Source organism: Achroia grisella, unplaced genomic scaffold (genome assembly GCF_030625045.1).
Source record: "Achroia grisella isolate CSIRO2021 unplaced genomic scaffold, CSIRO_AGI_Agris_v1 utg402, whole genome shotgun sequence".
In the NCBI taxonomy this organism is placed as follows: Eukaryota; Metazoa; Arthropoda; class Insecta; order Lepidoptera; family Pyralidae; genus Achroia; species Achroia grisella.
The window spans coordinates 6,859,378-6,879,911 of NW_026712841.1; the positions used below are offsets into that span (position 1 = coordinate 6,859,378).

The following is a 20,534-nucleotide window of genomic DNA, read 5'->3' on the forward strand; positions in this document are numbered from 1 at the left end:
TGTTCAAACTTATAATTTAAATTAACTAAGGTCACTAATACAAAATTAGTAACGAATTAAACATATACATGTTTAATATATGTTCTTTAATAGAAATATTTTTGTTGGAAATATATTAGATATTCGATTTTTTCATAGCGTTAGTGTAATTTTTTATTAATGTAGTTACTCTCTATTTTTTTAGTAGGTACCTACTTTTTCATGGCATTACAGAGAAATAAAATAACTTTTTAGCTCGGTACGCACTTCGACATTTTAGAACTTTTTCTGGTGATTTATCTTCGTGTACGTATATACTTCTTGAACCCTGATATGTGTTTAAGAGGTAAAAAGAAGATAGAACATCAGAAACAGAGCTCGTACTACAGTAACTGACCTGTACAGTATTTTTATTAACATTAATTAATAAAAATTTATATTATTATAAATAAGACGTGAAAATGAAGCATAATTACGCAGAAGCTATTTTAAAGAAAAAAAAATATTATTGGGGACACCACTCATAGCTGACTTGCAAGCAGAAGACCCTATCTAGTAACATTTTTTATGAATCACTGCAGTAATCTAACATACCAATTTTTAAAGATATCATAATAAACGATTATTTGAATATTCAATTTGAAGAAATTTCCCTCATGTGCAAGCAAACCGGAATTAAAAAAAACATTTTTTATATGAATTCTTCAAGCTTTTAGAAAAATAGAATAATTAGTTGTTGCGAATAGTTACATATAGAATTAATTTTAGTTCAACTCACATAAAACAAAACATAATTTTCTTTTTTTGTTATATTTCAGTATTATATAAACACATTATTATTGTTATTATGTCTGATACTAATGTTAAGTTCACTTGCTTTGACTTATATGATAATAGCATAGCCTAGTGTGGGATCAGAAACTAACTGTACCATAGGTAAATTATCTAAATATTAAAATTATTCTTTTTCTAATTGCTCCATAGCTTGTACATTATTACTAATATTACTATAGTATTTATTCAGATCAACTTATACATGTTATTAAAAACAAACAAAACTTATAAAACGAAAAAAAAAATTATTTGGATCTTTTTTAAATTCTGCAGGTATGTTTGCCAATAGCAAATGCCTCCTCCAATCGTTTCCATTCTCTGTACGTTACTCACACATATTTTTCAAATTAAAACCTCTAATAAATTGAAAACTGCATTCTATGTCACTGTTATTTCGGATAATCTGAAAAAGGTTCTATCACTTTAAAAATTACTTTCTTGGAATAACAAAAAGAGGGCATACAAGAGTCCCCATGAAAACTTTACGAGCGGCCTTGCTATGTAAATTTGGCGCATTGAATCCCAAATTTCTTTTGTATTTCTGAATAAAAATACTAAGACGCAATATCTTGGATATTTCACCTGTTTTTATTAGTAGGCAAATGTGTAAACATGCATATGATATTACACGTTGCAATACCCAATTGCCGTACATGTACTTACCATGGTTACAATTTCATTGAAAAACGAAAAGAAAATAACTATTATATATTTCTTTAGTAAAAGAAAACAGTCAGCTTAGTTTATAGAAATGTTACAATACACAATTGTCGTTTGTAACGATTGTAATTACATGACAAAACAAAGAGGAAATAACTATATTTTTTAATAAATGGAAACACCTCAGTTCACAGGAATGTTACAATACATAATTATGGTAACTTGCAATGGTTGCAATTTCATCGCAAAATGAAGAGGAACTGTATTTATTAATAAAATAACAAACCTTACACAGTAATGTTACAAATGTTACAATAAACAATTATCATAACTTGCAACAGTTGCAATTTCATTGCGAGGTAACGAGGAACTAACTATATTTTTTGGTAAAAAAAAACACTACACTAGATTACAGGAATTGTAACGTATGTAAGATGTTCGCTTTGTAAGCAATATTTGAAATGTATGTAATAAGGCTGTCAAATTACAGTGTATGGCTATGTTCTATGTCAGACAAACTTCCTGGCGGCTCCGCCTGGAAACCAAAAGTGGTGATAAATTCCTAGTAAGTCTGATGGTGCAATAGTGGTACCTGTTGGCGACAGACCTCCTTTATATTTTCTTATTTTGAACTATGTTTTTTGTACAATACAAATACAATTTTTTACTTTTATATTTTTATCTTGTGTTCTATAGTTGCGTAAAATATAAAATGTACTGCTAAAGTTTGGTGAGATAATTATTTATTTTATCTCAAGAAAGAAAAGAAGAAAGAAATAAGACATTGCCGTTGCCAACCGTATTAGTGATCATTAAAAATAGCCAGAGAAGTGCGACGTCAAAAAAATTAAACACAAGACCAGGTATAAGCGGCGTAAAAATTACTTATAAGAGAAGTTAATATTTTTGGATCTATATTTAGATAATTTATTTATCATCGCATCCATACTTGGATGTCATCAAGGTATTTCCAATTACCACGTAAATGCCACAACTGGGTTTTGCGTTTATAATAGGGCGCATACCGAAACACGACCGCCCCTGAAATGTGCTGACAGAAATAGATTTTATTATGTATAAATATTTATACACTCACATATACAAGATTAAGTTTCCATATGAAGAGTACTTTTAAGGGGTTATTACACTAAACATCAACAGTTATATATAACGTTGAAAAGTTCGATTTGTCGCACAGTTCAAGCATTTGTATTCATCAGTATGATTGTTTGTATTGGTCTCTGTTTTTCGACATATACTATTTATTTACAAAAAAAGTGTTTAAGTATTTCTATCAGTTGTTTAGTAGTTACCGATAACCAAGCTCTGCTTAGCTTGAGACCAAATGGCGCTGTGTCAAAGTTAAAAAATGCAAGTGAAACTGTATGATTAGGTATTACACATAAAATCTGTAAAAGCAAACATTCTTATTTCTAAAAATAGATGTAAGAGAACGTACAAGAATTAGAGGTACATCCTTTTTGTGTCTTACCATTTTCTATCAGATAGATCATCAGCTAGTTTTCCAGTTCCGTTGAAAAATTAAAAAGAATATATGATTGCCTTACTTTTCCTCCAGGGTATGTTCATTTTCCGCTCCGTGTAATAAGACCTTAAGGGACACGTTACGGGTACTCCGTTGGTGAAACCCATTTCAGGTAAGGATTCTATTTCAGGCGGTCAACCAGAAATAACCTGTGTGTTTGTAACATAATTTATTCGTAAGTGAGTGAGTGATTCGTGTATGAGACTACCTTATCTACCAGACTCTGTTCGTACCTTATTAAAATCTATTTTTTTAACGTCACTTGTGTTGTAAGATGTGCAATATCTGTTAGATTGTATATTTATTACAGAGTTGTAATAAATTGAAACCAAAAACGAAACAAAAGTTATTTGATCAATGACATATACCATATTAGTTCGAAAGATTACAAAAATAACAGACAGTCACCATTAAAAAGAATGTACAATCCATATTATTGGGTAGAGCAGTCTGTAGGATGAGAGAGTATGGTATTCGACGCTTGAAAAAAAACAATCAAATAAAATACGTCATGCAGTTTTGGCGAAAATATCTCATAATGTACTTAAGTAAAGTATTTTCGTGAATTCAGACTTTTACTGTTGGGAGTTGGTAGTTGGCATTCCGAAATCACTTCTTCACACTTGACTTTGACATACTTATCCATAATAATGGAATATTAACTTGTATATTACTTAATATATTTAATAATTATTATAATAATAATAACCCTGGACAATTCACACAGCGCCGTCTGATCCCAAGCTACACTACTTAGCTTGGTATTAGACGGCGGCTTAATTAAGCAATTCATGTAAATACATAGATATCATTTGTTGTTTAAAAAATTACTAAAATATTAATAATTGTATTAAAAATATAGGGGTTCATGGTAGAAGGGTGAATATTTAAGACTGCATGTTTTGTTTAATAGCGAATCATAAAATAAAAGATTTTGTACTAATAATAAATTAAAATTTTGGGTGGACACTTAGGGGTATGAAAAATAGTTAAACTATTTTTCAGACATAAAATATTTCAGATCAGATATATCACAGATAGAAACAATCAAGCTGTTTCAGTAGAGTTTTGTTACAAACACAATGACACTAGATATTATTATTTTATATGAGTTAGAAGGATATATCTATCTTTCTGGTGGAAAGACAGATATTTCCTTCTATCTAATAGAAGAGAGTCAATCAATAAAATGACAAAGTTTTTTGGTCTCTGGATGATTATTATAATGATTTTGAATCTGGATGATTAGAACTCATTACCCTACGGGTTTAATTAAGGATTTTAAACCACTGGGCCTTTGCGCCCTCGACAATTCCGTCAAGATTTTTGAACATAATCCCAGAGATTAATTCGCCTTCGAATGATAAACCAATTTCATGGCGAACCGGTACATCTGCGCCGCATACAAATAACAAATGTACGTAATAAAGCTAACCTTATAAAAAAATAGGTAAAGACGTGCACAATGGCTTGTCCAACACGAAAGTTAATAGAGTTCCGTATCTATATATTTCTGATAAAATGTAATGATATTGGGGGTGGGGATAATTAATATCGTGGATAGAGTTTTTTTATACCATAGGGAGCAAACTTGCTGATGGTAAGTAATTACTGCTGCCCATGAGCACTCGCAACTCCTAGGGAATTGCATTTAAGTTTTCAGCTTTTTTAAGGAGCAAAAATCTCTTTTCTTGAAAGTTCCGTTAGGGTTTTAAAAAACTTAATGCTCCTAACTATATAAATAGAACAACACAGATAAAAATTGTCATTTTTAGTGTTTATATTTATAGTTTTTTGTTGTTATAAGCACGACTACTAAACTATTTATCTTAAAATAACAAAAGTTAATGATCTTTTTTTACACAAAAATATTTATAACGCTGTTTTTCTCAAATTCAAATGTTTGTACTGTGCGAGGAATCGAACCCGCGGCCAGAATTGTATACTAAAACGCATCACCACCGAAGCCGTCAAGGCTTCATTTTATAATTCAATTCATGGTTTGTTATAAATATATATATTTATAACTTTATATATATCTGTATATATATTAATTAATTATTTTGTCACGGAATCCAAACCATCAATCCCCTAACCATGTGCACTCGACCGAATAAAGGTTCATATGAAGTGGCCATTCAGTGTCGAACATACCATTTTGCCATTACAGAATGAATTGGATACTAAAAGGGTTCCCTGCACAGATATGTCTTTAACCGATTTTAAAAAAACGACTTTTTCGATTACTTGCTATATTTTTAACTAAATAAATTTAGTCACCATAATTGATAAGTGAAACAAAAACTTTATACCCCTTTTTACGATAATTACGCGGATGGAGGAGTATGAAATTCTCTAATTGCATATTTGTAGTTTATGTAGAGAAGAAATGCAGAATGTTAATATTTGCTTAAAATTATGCGTAAAGAACACGTTACATGAATAAAACAAACATTTCACATACTACCATTAGTACCAGAAGTAAAGTCATTGACAATAAAACCTTAGTAATATTCAACCTTATAATTACAATTAATAACGATAGAATTTCGATCATTGAGTGACCACTAGCAATAATAATAAACCTAGACAATTCAGATAGCGCCATCTAGCCTCGAGCTTAACAGAGCTTGTGTTATGGCTTAACATTTTAACTGATATGAATATTCAGTTATATTTTTTCGTAAATGATGGTGATGTAATCCCGGCCGATTTCCACGGCGACTATCTTCAACTCTGATTTTGCCATTGATGTGCTCGCATGTGACTTATGTACCCAATTTTGTTTGTAACAATCCTCGCACATTGCGGCCATGAGAGCACACCGCTCACATAATCATAGCTGACACCCGCGGGTGGTCGGGCTTTCAGCTCGACGCGTCTGGGATCCAGCTCAAGGAGCCGCTGATTTTAAGCCTTGACGCTAGATTTAACAAACGCTCCTCACTCCGGCCGTCCGGCAGCCTGCTGCTCGCACAGCGAAGGATTCATGTCGCACTACTTCATGTGTTGCTTCAGCACATCTTTGTACCTGAGGAGTTGTCCGCCATGCTTCCGCTTGCCTTTCTCAAGTTCTGAGTAAAAGATGTCCTTTTGTAAGTACATACGTAATAAACGTAGAAAACATCCAAATAATACAAACACTCACACTTATGAATACAAATGTTGGTACTTGCGAGCACGTGAATCCGCGATCAGCAGATGTAAAATGGTATGCTAAACCGCTGATCACCGTGGATATCAACATAGTAGCGCTTTTAATAAATACTTCGAGGAAACTAAACATCTAAGATATTATAAACTTGCCACTTTATTAGACTTTGTAGAAAGTCGTCTGCGTGGGTATCTGAGTTTCCTATTTCAGCCGACAAGCAGTTTGATTTTAATATGTGTTTACGTTAAAGGGTGAGATAAGGCAGTGAAGTCTTAAGGTACAGAGGTATAATGTCTTAGTTCATTATTATAATAATAATAATCTCAGGACAATTCACACAACGCCATCTAGACCCAAGTTAAGCTAGCTTAAGCTTGTGTTATGCGTACTAGATAACTGATAGAAATACATTTTTTTTTTCGTAAATCGTAATCGTAAATACTATATATATTATACATAGAAAACACCCAGACCGATACAAACAATCATACTCATGAATATAAATGTTTGCTGTGCCGTGCGAGGAATCGAACCCGCGAGCATCGGACGTAAAGCGGTATGCTAGACCGCTATACCACCGAGATCGTTAAAATCTAATTATAAAGTGATCTTCTTTATATGACTTACAAACAAATGAGGAGTTAAATACATCCTATTTCAGAAAATTGAAGTTGATAAACTGGATCATACTGATTTTCAACTTTTGACGACCCCTTTGCACGCCGTTTTGTTTAGATTTTATAAAATAGAGAAAAAAATGCAATGTTACAATAATGCAATGTTAGAAGTATAACAAAAAATAAAACAAATTCATATATATATATATGAAAAATAATATCATAACTCCATTTGAGTTATGATATTATTTTTCATATATATCTCATAAAATTTTGTTTCGTAAATGTTGAAGTAGATAATATTATATGTTTATGTAAACCCAATATTTGGGCAGCGTGTTAACCAAGATAACGCGGCATAAAAGCCGGACTGTCCCGAATAAATATATATAAATTTCTAAAACAACCTCACTGTGTTATGGTAAGAAAATGTAAGATCAAGTGAATAGATCAGACGCGATATCTTTCTATTTTCAAAAAGGTTAGGTACCTGTACGACGAGAAACCTAAATTGATCAATTCATATCTTTTTTAATAAACAAAATCTGAATTTATTATCAAATTGATTTGTATATATGTGGAACACTTTTTAATACTCTTTATAATTTACTATAATCAATTCTATGCCTAAAATATTTATTTTTATCTATAACACTTTATGAAAAGTCTCTCAATCGAGTAAAATTCAAAAACCACTCAGAGCTTTTCAAGGGGTCATTAAAAGCCCCTCAGAATAGTTATAATTATTATTCTTTAGTTTGGCCCTTGTCTAGCATACTAACTATTCTGAAATCAGATAGTCCTAAAACCCGCTATTAATAATGAGAATTATATATATATTCATAGAAACAACCATAGATTACAAACTCAATTAGCATATGAGATACAAGTCACAAAATATCATTACAATAGAAATAAGAAATTACAATTATGTACCTATTACAAGTAAAAAAACTCTATCATTTCCTTTCTACTATACATTAGAACTCTAATATGAGCTAGGTCTACAAGTTACTACCCCCAGTAGGGAGGGGTCACCCCTCGTAGAGTTTATAATAAACGATGCGACTGGGACGAATCGTTCAACTGCTAACCAGTAAAAAAGAACTAAGGCTTCCAGAAACCAATTCAGAGAAAGTAAACTTTGCTTTCATTTTAATATACTATATCATCATATAAAAATGCCATCGCATTTTTTCAAATAAACATATTTTTAATCATTCATGATTTCACCACCACCAGATGATAGACCAGATGAGAAACTTTACTTTTTTATACAAAATAACAAATAGATCAAAAACATTCCCATAATACATGTATTATGAGGAAAAGAAAATCTGGAACCATCTATTCGAGAAATTCTTTCACTGTTTGAAATATATAATATAATAATAAATATAATATGCATTTCTGTCTGTGATTCATCTGTGAGTAACATATAACTTAAATAACCAAAATAATGAATAAAATATTACGAGCAGAATATTATCACAATTCAAAAGTACATCGTATATTTGAGAGACAATGGCGGCGACACAAAACATTATACTGCTGTGAGCTGAATTCCTGAAATAACGAGTTTGAATTTGCAAGGTATTCGCTATTAAAACAGGTTTGTTGGTATAAGGTGGCGTTCGTTGCGTAACAAACATTCTTTACGCATAGCCAAACACGGACAGCGGGTAACAAAACTAATCACTAACTGTAACCTTCGTCGTTGTCTGCGTAGATTTAAAGAAACTCTATACTAAAATTTTGCCCGAAAGCAATACTATCTGGTTTTAGAGCAAAGAGTATTACTGTCGTAAAATATCTCTGCTTTAAACGAGTACACACCCAGGAGGGAAAGGGATTGTTAGTAATATGAACCATCATGACCATTTGCCAGTAATGAGCCATGCCAGGTTGACAAGCAATTCCCCCTGGAAACCATTGGGATAACTGACTTTTCCTCATGCTGATCATATCAACTCCCACTGGTGCCGCGCCAGCGTAAACCGCTACCACAATTCCATTCCAATGTATAATATAATACATTTAAAAAATCCTGTAATACACATGTATTATACATATACACTTTCTCTTAAATCACTCTATCTATTGCCCAAAACTGGATTTAAATCCATTGCCTAATTTAGAAAAAAACTGACAGTGGCAGGGACTTTCTATACTATGTAAAGAAGAGTATCCAAATGCATTAGTAGGTACAAATCAAATTTGGATGAGCAGGCAGAGTAATAGCAATAAAGGTGAGTGTTTATGGTTTGGAAAGGAGTCCCTCAAATTTCCCGTATTTGAAATCTCATCTCATAAATTTTAGTCTCATTATTATGTACACAAAAACACAGTCGTCCAATAGAATTTCATTTTAAGAAAATAAAATATCGGATGCGCTACTAGTAAATCATAAACAATGCTATCTATGTTAGTCACTATTCATTGCGTTCATGCTGCAAATTTGCTCAAACAAAATGTGCTTTTAGTTTTCAGAACTGTTTAATAGATGTCGCTAGTAGGCAGTAAATATTTTTGGTCTGATATTGGGCTAGCTTTCAAACAACAGATTTCTTTTATATTTATTTAAGACAAGGGTAAAGCCACCTCTTAAAATTAAATATTTATTTTCTCAGTGGTAGGTGAATAAAGCATAAAATTTGATAAAATTATTATTTTATTTATTTTCTATTTACAAAGTGAGTGCAAACTTTTATTCTAATTGGTAATAAGTCATACATTAGCATATGTACGAGTAAGTGTACTTACATACTGTGTGTATTCATTAGAAACCTCTCTATTTATAGTCCAGGGACCAATGCAAAAAAATTAACTCTAACCGAAATAATATTCAATATTTACATCAGATATCACGTATTGTTATTAAAAAATATCTACTGAAAGATACGATGAGCATAATATAGATTGTATGTATTATTATATATATATATCTGTATTTTGTTTATTATATATATTTCATGGCATGTTGTCTCATTTATATTAGTATATTGATTGGCAGAAAACTTTATAAGACTAGGCTAAACTATAATATACGATTAAATCTGCCAGATTTGCTTTTTTACCTTTTGTACCTTTTAGAGTATCTGAATTAAAGTTAATTAAATAAATATATTGATTATATTTCACGCGAAGAACACCGTAACGACTGTTACGATAAAATATCTACTTGCAGCACTATTTTGCTTAAACTCTTTATATATTTTAGTTCTTCTTGTAAACATTGTTGATACTTCATCCAACGAGTTATGGCAAGAGACCAGGCAAAGCGTTGTCGAGCACTTCATTCAGAAGATCACTCAAGAAAGTATTGATGTCATCCTGTAAAATAATAAAATCATTTTTTTTTCGGGTTATCTGCCATACTAGTGAACGGGTGCTACTTGTGGGAACACGTCTGTTTAGGTTATGGCTCTGATTAAATTATTTACTTTGCTAATTGAATTTGAAAATGCATATTTATAATCATGTATGCAAGTTCAGTTGAAAAGAATAAGAGCTGAGTTTCTTGTCAGTTCTTAGCTCGAATGTACTTCGACCTGACGGTAGTACACCATACCTCATATACTTCCAAGAGATCTTCGACAAGTAGTTTCAGGAATAGATTCACGAAGTCGCTCGCAGCCTGGTCATTGAATAATCCATTGATTTGAGGCTGAAATTACAATTGCAATAAATACGAATATACACCTTTATAACAGATTTCTTAGTTGGGGCAGTCAAAGGCGATGTCTCATAAAAATATAACTAATTTATTGGACTGACTTAAGAAAGTATATTGATAGTATTTGGAAAGTTTGTATGATTTACATGTATTGGAAAACGGCAATGTAACTTAATTATAATGGAAGTGAATTGATTAATACAATTAATACAAATATAGTCTCACACATGCTAATGGTAGTAGAATTAAACAAAATAATATAAATCTATGAAGTAATGAAATGGACTTCCGCTAAATAAAACCTACTTCGATGAAAAGACGTCGTGGTGAATGTAACACTTAACATGCCCGAATGTCGAATGAATTTGACTCCGACGCAAAAAGCAACTTACCAATGTCTTTCAGATTACTTTGGTTTTTTATTTATCACAGCCGAGGATTCATTTATTTCAATTAACTCACAAAATGTTTAGTATCTACCTAATTAGAACTAACGCCCTTTGGGGTCTGAGTCGGCCATAATAAATTGATACAGACCGTACCAATTATATAAAATTCGATTCTCAAATCGAAGTCGGAAACTTGCAGGCTGTGAAGCAGCACCGTTCTACAGATATATTCAATATAACTACTGATCATAACGGTTATGATGATGTCATTGTCTTAGTAGATAAATGATGGAATGCATCATCACAAAATTTAACCTACCTCAAATGCACCCAGACTAACTTTGACCTCGGCTGTTGTGCCTGATGACACTGAATATCTAACAAATAAATCCAGTTTCGGTTCGATTAGTTTGATACTGAAATAAAATAAAAAAGCAAATTAATTGATATCACAAAAACTCAAATCCCATACATAGTAATATTATAAACGCTATAGTATGTCTGTCTGTCTGTTCTTCTGTATGCCTTTTTGTCTGTCTGTTTGTTTGATACCTTTTCATGTATCTTAATAAAATTTTATATAAGGATAGATTGTATTACAAAGACGGACATCTTTTATCTTTACATACATATAAATAAAATCGGAGTGTCTGTTTGTAATATTAAAATAACCGTTATTTACTACATGCTTAAACACTTCCATACAATATACATATATTGTATGGAAGTGTTTCAAATATTTCGTCGACAATAAATGTCACACTTTACCAGTAATATTGTATTTATTTGTATTTTAACTCCCTGTTGTTTGAAGTTAGAATCAAATTAAATTGTCTATACTACGTTCTAAAATATTGTAAAAATGCATTTAAGTGATTCGCATCCATAAATTGTTTATTATAAAATGTGTACTTACTTAAAATCTCCAGTGCCAAAAATGGTATATCCCATTACAGGTAGAAATAGATCATAATTAACTGAAAGAAAAACAAATAAATGTCACGATAAACATATTCAATATTATTGATATTCATTGGTGTCGGTTTGAAAGTAGCAGTTTATATATATTATTCCTTATTACACACATATTTTATTCCTTATTTAATCTAAAAATATATTGGCTTAGACGTTAGTGTAAAAAACGATTTTTTCAGACTCCTCTAATGCTGTTAGCCGAAGCTGGCCTTTACAGCGAGTGCAAATGGCACTCCAAACACGCGGGAGGACCTGGGGCGGCTGAAGGCCAAATCCGCCTAATGAATACGGCTTTAATCTGAGGGCACCGCTATTGTAATAGACTATTGCTATTGAGTAAAAACAATATACGCATCATGTTCTGTGATACATCTATGACATACAATATATCTATGGACCGCACTGAATACTGCAATATGCAGAATTAGATGTTAAAACCATATATCCAATTATTTGTGTACTAAATCCAGTGATTTAAATAGTAATAAAAAAAAATTCTGTAATTTTATATATAGTTATAGTGATAAGAAACAGTATTAAATTAAAAAAGTATTAAAATAATAGGGGATGCTACGATAAAAATTGCATGCGGGCGCTGTGAACTCTAGCGCCGGCCCTACTGCAAATTGAATAAACACTTGGCAAAATTAGGCCTTAGCTTAACAACAATCTGCAGATTTTGGCAAGCAGAAGAGGAAACGCCACTACACATCCTATATAGTTATAGTTCACTCATGCATAAACGAAATATCTCCTTTGGAAAGCATATACTCCTAAGAAAATAAAAAATATTACTCCAAAGAATCCTTCAATTCTCATCTCTGACGGGTCTAGGCTTCACTGCCTTTGAAAAAGATCGAGCACAATAAATCTATGCAGGTCGCAGTGCTACAAATCTGACCTGACAATAGCCCAAAACCCCAAAAAAAACGGTTTGTTTTAGTCGAAGGGAAGAGAAAGCACTAAATTACAGGTAACATACATGACATATCAATCCTCCAGAATAGCAACACATGAGTGGACTCAAGGGCGTTGCATAATAACGTGTTGACGCTTTATTTGGACTACTTTAGAATAGGCCAACTGAAGCCAACAGCTTCACCGATAGGGAACGAGTGCAGTTGGCACTTCAAACCCGCGGAAGGACTTATGGAGCGGTATATGCATAACCGGATATTCCCCCGAACAAACGAAACAAACAAACTGTACTTCTTTATATTATTAATATAGATGTAAAAAATAAATTAAAAATTGGTCAAGATAAATATAAGACGCTTACCAGCTTCAATTTCCAGGACGGGTATGTGGCCAACGATCGCAATGTTGGTTACTACGACGACCGTATTAACAGATACATCGTCAATGACAAACTGACCTAGATTCTTCACTGTTCCGTCATTAATCGTTACATGTGCCCTGTAATTATGCATAATTAATTTTATTACAATATTAGCTGTACTGCTGTAAAGTTAAATTCCACGCGACTTCGTCCGCGTGGAATTTAACTTTATTTTTCTAAAATAAAAGTAGCCTAAGTTACTCTCTATTACATCAACTACCTGCCAAAAAAAGTCCCGTCAAAATCGGTCAAGCCATTTCAGAGATTAGCTGGATCAAACAGACAGACAGACAGACAAAAATTGTAAAAAATGTTAATATAGTGTATGTACCGTATTTATATTCATATGCATGTAGTAAAAAAACGGTTATTTCAATATTACAAACAGATACTCCAATTTTATTGATATGTATAGATGTATAGATATCAAAATTTTTTAATGGGTTCACGTCGGCGCTAAAAGTTTCCCCTGCCGGAGCAACAGTGGAGCGTAATAAGATGAAAATATCCATTTTTAACCTATACAAAATGCCACATTTCGCTAAAGCCTCTAATTACAATCAACTAATACATGTATCTATTGTTTTGTGTTCGTCTACCCGCGACTTCGTCCGCATAAGTTAAAACAAGTTAAAACAATTTAATTTAATTGGGTTAAATTAGTAAAAATTGACAAATATTTACTAATTTAACCCAATGAATATTTTTTTTTATTGAAGCTAGAAGTTTCTAAAATGACGAATTACCATTCAAAGTTCATCCCCTATTTTATTTTACCCCGTCAAAGGTAAAATTTTAACAAACTTTGAATGGCATCTTTATTTATATTTAATTAGCAGCGTAAAAAATAAGTTTCAAGCTTCTAGCTTTAAAAATGAAGCATGTATTTTTTCAGGGTCTTGGTAAATTGTGTACCAAATTTCATTTAAATCTACCGAATTTACAATATTAGTAATGAGCAGAACTAAGCAGAACTTGTATTATGAGTAGGTATTTTTTTTATGGATGATAATGGAATGTTGCACCCGCTTGCGCTAACGGTTTACGCTGGCGGGGCACCAGTGGATGATAAGATGAGCATGATGTCAGGTCAGTTAGCCCTGACCTGACATCATCTTGACAAATTCACAAGGAACGATGGTTTCCAGGGGGAACCGCGTGGAGGTCAACCTGACATGGTATATTGCTAGCATTATGACCATCAGTCCACATTACTAACAATCTCCTTTCTCTCCCTATGAGTAGGTATAGCATAGCTACTAATACAAATACTTAAATACAATACATATATATATACACAGATATTTCAATTCCCATGTAAAGGTCCTTTGTAAATTATTTCTATAGAGAATACTTTAATTCCAACCCCTTAATAATAGTTCTGAGGGATATTAAATATCGATTTAACTTACCCTGGAAGAGGAATCGTCTCGTCATCAAGATGCAAGTGGTCTACCACCAGAGGATCTAAGACAGGGATTTCCTCGTTACCATTTAGTATTACATCCCTTACAGATTCTAATATTTCCCTTATTACACCCTCTAGAACTCGTGATGCTGAAATTTTTAGATAAATAACATTAAAAAAAATATTGGTCGTTTTTAAGCAAACATAGTAGAGTAGAGTGACTCCTGATAGATGAAGCGACGATCACAAATTCGCCTTTTTTAATATAAATGTTCTTTCGTGACAAACATGCATGGCAATAGTTGTTCATGCACGGGCTTTTCATTTAATGTTAGACGTAAATACGCATAAGTATACAATATAAATAAAGTGGCTTTTAAAAGAAAAAAAATCCAGCCTAGTTTATTACCAATTCTGACTGTTCTTGACAGTTTAGTCCGTTAACGGGGCACCAGTGGAGGATTACAACTCAGCGTAGTAATATCATCAAGAAATGACCGCGATGGAAGTTTACCAAGAGAAACCTCGTGAAAATTATGGTACAGCAGTTATGTTATTAGTCGACATTAATTCAACACACTTACATAACAATTCTCACAATGCCATCAGTTTTAAAATAAGCATAGCATATGTTACGGGGACTAAACAGCTCATAGAAATAGAAATCCATTGTTTTAAATACATATCATCATTATTACATAGTATAAAACAAAGTCGCTCTCGCTGTCTGTCGCTATGTATGCTTAAATCTTAAAAATTTTGATAAATAGAGTGATTCCAGAGGAAGGTTCATATAATACATGTAAATCCGTGCGAAGCCGAAGCGAGTTGCTAGTATAATATACATGGAAAACGCCCAAATCAATACTCATAGAGGGGGACAAGGGAATCTCACAAAGTTAGTGTAATAAACATTATAGGAGCAGGACATTGTCAACCATATACGGACCAGGCGCAACCCGACATTCAGGGTGCTGCAGCTGGAGTCCAGTCACAATGCCAGTTTCATGGCGTTTGTGGCTTTGGATTGCCACCAATATATTGCCCACCTTCATGAAGGAGGACTAGTGACCGAAAGGGATGGTAAATCTTGGCAGATTGCCGTCGTCAGTACCGTGACCAGATGGACGACTTATATTTTATATTATTATAACATATGCATGTTAATCTAAATATATATATATATATATATATACATATTGGGCATCAGTAGCCAAAATAAGTAAAAAATAAATAAACATCTAGAACCCTCTCACCGCACAGTTTCAGAAAGTCTTACATTAGTGTCATCACATTACAATTTTAGTATTAAAACAAGAAATTTTGACTATTCAAATGTGACCAACTGTGACAGAGGGGGACTAAAGCTACTATAAATGATGTGACATAATTTATATATACCCTCTAGATACAAATGTTTGTATTGTACCCGCGGCTAACGGAAGTTAGGCAGTGTGTTAGAGTACCTACTAATACTTACAAGCTAATGGTGTGACCTCATTTTGACTTATTGTATTTTCAACATGGACTGGTACCCCTTTCACGTAGCATAGCATAAACAACAAACAATAAAACGTCTTCATATTTCTTGTATTCTACAAATATAAAGTTAGAAATTTAACATCACATTAATAGTAATTTGTATAATAATCCGTGATATGGAATGCTTGCGGTCAATTCATGTGAATAACGCAATTTCACGAGAAATACGAGAAAACGCATAAATATTTGATACTATCTATTTCATTTGACTTCGTCTGCTTTCGTACTAGTTGTTTAGTCGTTGAAAGGTAAAAAGGGAAAGCTTTCACATATCAAATATTAGTAGTTCGTAAAATTAATGCAAAAATAATATACTTCGTATTTCATACTTTTTGATTTTATGATAGGTAACCGATTAAGAACTATAAGATCATACAATTATAAACGCGAAAGTTTGTAAGTATGGATGTTTATTACTCTTTCACCTAAAAATTACTTAACGGATTTTGATGAAACTTTTATATAGCTTATACATCGGAATAACATAATGGCTATAAATTTTAAGCGTGTGAAACCGCGGGCACAGCTAGTAAAGAATAAATAAAATATAGTAATTATATATTACCTGATTAATTTTATATTAATTAATACGCAATGTATGTATATAACTAAAATGTTATTATTAATATAAATATTAATATTTAGTAATACGTCACTACACCTGTGCACAATAAACGATATGAAATGTAATTATCTAATTGATATTTAATTATAGATTACAACACTAAGTGCTCAAGATTTATTTAATCTGTGATTAACTGATAATGTATCTATTGAATGTTATTGATCATATAACATCAATACAGAATACCTATTGTCGCATATTTTTTATGTATTTTTATTGACAAACAAACTGATGGTCCGCCTGGTGGTAAGTGGTAACCGTCGCCTAATATACATGAATGGCAATACGGATATCACGTTATCACATGACAGCCATAATATGTCTCATACGTTGCTATTCCAGAGGTCTATGTTATGACTCTTATCCTATAAATTCACACTATCACACTTTTAATTTACCAATCATTATTTTTAATTGTCTTTTTTTTCTTCTCTTCTTTCATTTATTATAAAAGAAGGTAATACTAATTGGTACGGCATAGGGTAATAATAATTATTATTATTATTATTACCAGATTATCATTATTATTAATTAATGACTTTGGTCATTTTTTTAGATTTTAGATTTTGATTATAATTTTGTATTTTGAATTCGACACAATACTTACACCTCGACCAGACTCTAGTCTAATCGCTCCTCTCCATCCTAAGGTTGCCTGGAAGAAATCTCTTTTCAGTGATAAGGCCGCCCATTGTTGCCTCCTTCCTTTGACAATGTTGTATGTTTATACATAATAGTGTATATAAATGTTTGTCTGTATTCTAAGAGGAGAACAATAAATAATTTTCATTTTATTTTATTACTTACTAGCTGCACTAAAATAAGTGTAGCCTAAGTTACTCCTCAAACTCTCGTCAAAATCGGTACACCCATTTCAGAGATTAACCGGAACAAACAGATAGACAGACAGACAGACAAAAATTGTAAAAAATGTTATTTTGGTATATATACCATATTTATATTCATACGCATGTAGTAAAAAACGGTTATTTCAATATTACAAACAGACACTCCTATTTTATTTATATGTATAGATTATTAAGAATTAATAAATAAACAAAAACATGAAGTATGAAAATAAAGAAGTATGTAAGAGGTACCGCTGTCAGAGAGGTTGAAGAGTAGTCGTCTGTCATGGTATGGACATGTAATGCTTAGGATCGTGGATAATATTTTAAGAAAGGTGTTGATATGAATGTGGATGGTTATAAGGGCAGAGGAAGGCCGAAAAAGAGATGGATGGACGGTGTGAAAGATGATATGGTAAGAAAGGAAGTAAATAACGGGATGACTGCAAACAGAGATGAATGGAAGCGAAAAACTTATTACGCCGATCCCAAATAAATGGGATAAGGAAGAAGCAGATGATGATGATGATCGTCGATGACAAAAGAAAATTCCTTAAATCGTCATCCACATTATTTCTACTATGATATGGTACAGTAAATTATAAGAGGACTTATTATCATACAATTTCTGTATATCGTATATTATATATGTGTATTTACAAAAAAAAATCTGTGTATTTATATCAGTTGTTTAGTACGCATAACACAAGCTCTGCTTACTGTGGACTAGATGGCGCTATGTTAACTGTCCAGGGTTATTTATTTATTTATTACTAGCTGTTCCCGCGACTTCGTCCGCGTGGAATTTAACCTTATTTTTCTAAAATAAAAGAATTTTTCTAAAATAAAAGTAACCCAAGTTACTCCTTATTAGATCAGTTACCTGCTAAAAACAGTCCCGTCAAAAAATGGTCCAGGCATTTCAGAAATTAGTCGGAACAAACAGACAGACAGATAGACAAAACTTGTAAATAATGTTATTTTGATGTATGTACCGTATTTGTATTCATATGCATATACTAAAAAACGGTTATTTCAATAATACAAACAGACACTCCAATTTTATTTATATGTATAGATAAACACTTGGATTTCACTGTAATGCTTCCCTTTTAGAAGTTGTGACAATTGCCAAATATCATTCTAGGCTTTGTACATTTGAGGTTTCATAAGACTTCGTAATCACGGGAGTAATAGAGGTGTAACCATTTGATGACCTCGGTGGTGCTAGCGGTCTAGCACACCGCTTTACGTCCGATGGTCGCGGGTTCGATTCCTCGCACGGCACAAACATTTGTATTCATGAGTATGATTGTTTGTATCGGTCTGGGCAAAATCATGTTTTCTATGTATAATATGTATGTATTTACCAATATATATTTTCTTTTAATTTTGACTAAAAAAAATCTATGTACTTGTATCAGTTATCTAGTTAACTAGTTAACACAAGCTTTAACTAATGTTATTATCTTATTTAACTTAATTGTTTGACTAGGTGGTTGCTGATTATAATATACCAACTGGGTCTCTGTGCTTTATTTAAAAAAATAAATTGTCCTGAGATAAAAAAAAAATATCGCATTCCTAGCCAATGAGTGTATAACTTCATTGCCTACCTTTACTAGAATTACTCGAGATCCATTATCACCTCTGGTTCAGAGCGCTAGCATTTGTGTAGAATTTCAGTAATTTACATGGAGGCAATAGGTTTTTAGAATGGCAAGACAGCTTAGTGATATCCTACAAGCAATTTAATAAATCTGATAATATCAAAAACTAATTAAAATTTTGAGAACATGTCTGCTCTTCTACAGTTCTATGCAAAATCATAGTTCTCCATCACTCTCTATGCGAATGTGGCTTGAATGACGGAAACATCTTTTCTTACAGTGCCAAAATTTATCAGTCCAAATTTATGATATACTACCCTATGATTTTCCTCGTCCTACCAATATATATTTTCTTTTAATTTTAACTCATCAACACTTATTGAGGGACTGTAAGCGGTCTCACCACTGCTGTATAAAGCCATAGGGCAATTTTGGGGTTGATTCCCCATTGGGGCCGGTCGAGAATTATTCTGTAGGCTGTTTAGCTTGGTGGCAGCTGTGGAGAATCCTCCACCATATTCATTGTAAATTTACCTAGTATTTTGGCTACAAACAGTCAGAATACTTGCTAAATTTATAATGAAGAAATAACCTGAAATTATAATTCTCACACCATTTAACTATGATGTTTAGTGCTCTTTGGATGCGGTCTGATATGTTGCACCCTCTGACCATGACAATAACCTCAAATTGGTTTTTGTATGTGAGTTATTGCCACCTTACTTAACTAATGTTATTATCTTATTAATGCAAACCTTACTAATAATTGTTTGTTATTTATCAGGTATTGTGTTGTCTTTGATTATAATATACCAATCTCAACGTAAGCTAAATTGTCAAACCACACTGAGCAATTTTAAAAAAGCCACACTACAAAATTTTTACTGGGTCTCTCAAACCATGAAATGACCAATCAAAATTGGTAATAGCCATTTAAAATAAAAAAGTATATTCTTTATTTAAAAAAATAGAATATATAGGTAGTGTTTTTCATAAAGAATAAAAAAAATATATACAGACAAGAGTAGTATGGTATTTTTATAAATAAAAAGCGGTCATTACGTTGTTATTTAATAAATTAACTGAATTCATAATCTGATAAATATTATTATTAACCGATTTAGTAACTCTGTAATATGTTTCATATTTATATATTTTCTGCCAATAAATAATTTAAATTTAACTATGAATGGAAACAGTGATATAAATAAATAATCACTAATATCAATACAAAAAATCATACTCATGAATACAAATGTTTGTACCGTTCGATGAATCGAACCCGCGACCATTGGAAATAAGGCAGTGTACTAAACGACTGGACAAGCGCTA

At 32.2% G+C, this 20,534-nt stretch overlaps 1 protein-coding gene across 1 annotated transcript; it reads right to left on the reverse strand.

Moving 5' to 3' along the window:
• Nucleotides 1-9,476: 9,476 nt before the first annotated feature.
• Nucleotides 9,477-16,168, reverse strand: LOC131844270 (uncharacterized). The gene is made up of 7 exons (XM_059193107.1): nucleotides 16,058-16,168; nucleotides 14,582-14,726; nucleotides 13,110-13,246; nucleotides 11,772-11,832; nucleotides 11,175-11,271; nucleotides 10,362-10,457; nucleotides 9,477-10,123 (listed from the first exon to the last, which is right to left on the reverse strand). Exons 1-7 carry the CDS (start codon nucleotides 16,158-16,160, stop codon nucleotides 10,049-10,051), a joined length of 714 nt encoding a protein of 237 aa, XP_059049090.1. The 5' UTR covers nucleotides 16,161-16,168; the 3' UTR covers nucleotides 9,477-10,048.
• Between the last annotated feature and the right edge of the window lie 4,366 nt (nucleotides 16,169-20,534).

Coding starts and splice junctions, on each gene's coding strand:
- LOC131844270 (XM_059193107.1), bottom strand. CDS start 16,160: ATGAAGACGTTTTATTGTTTGTTGTTTATGCTATGCTACGTGAAAGGG. Junction 11,272..11,771: donor TTTGGCACTGGAGATTTTAA/GTAAGTACACAT, acceptor ATTTTATTTCAG/TATCAAACTAATCGAACCGA. Junction 10,124..10,361: donor ATCTCTTGGAAGTATATGAG/GTATGGTGTACT, acceptor ATTATTTTACAG/GATGACATCAATACTTTCTT.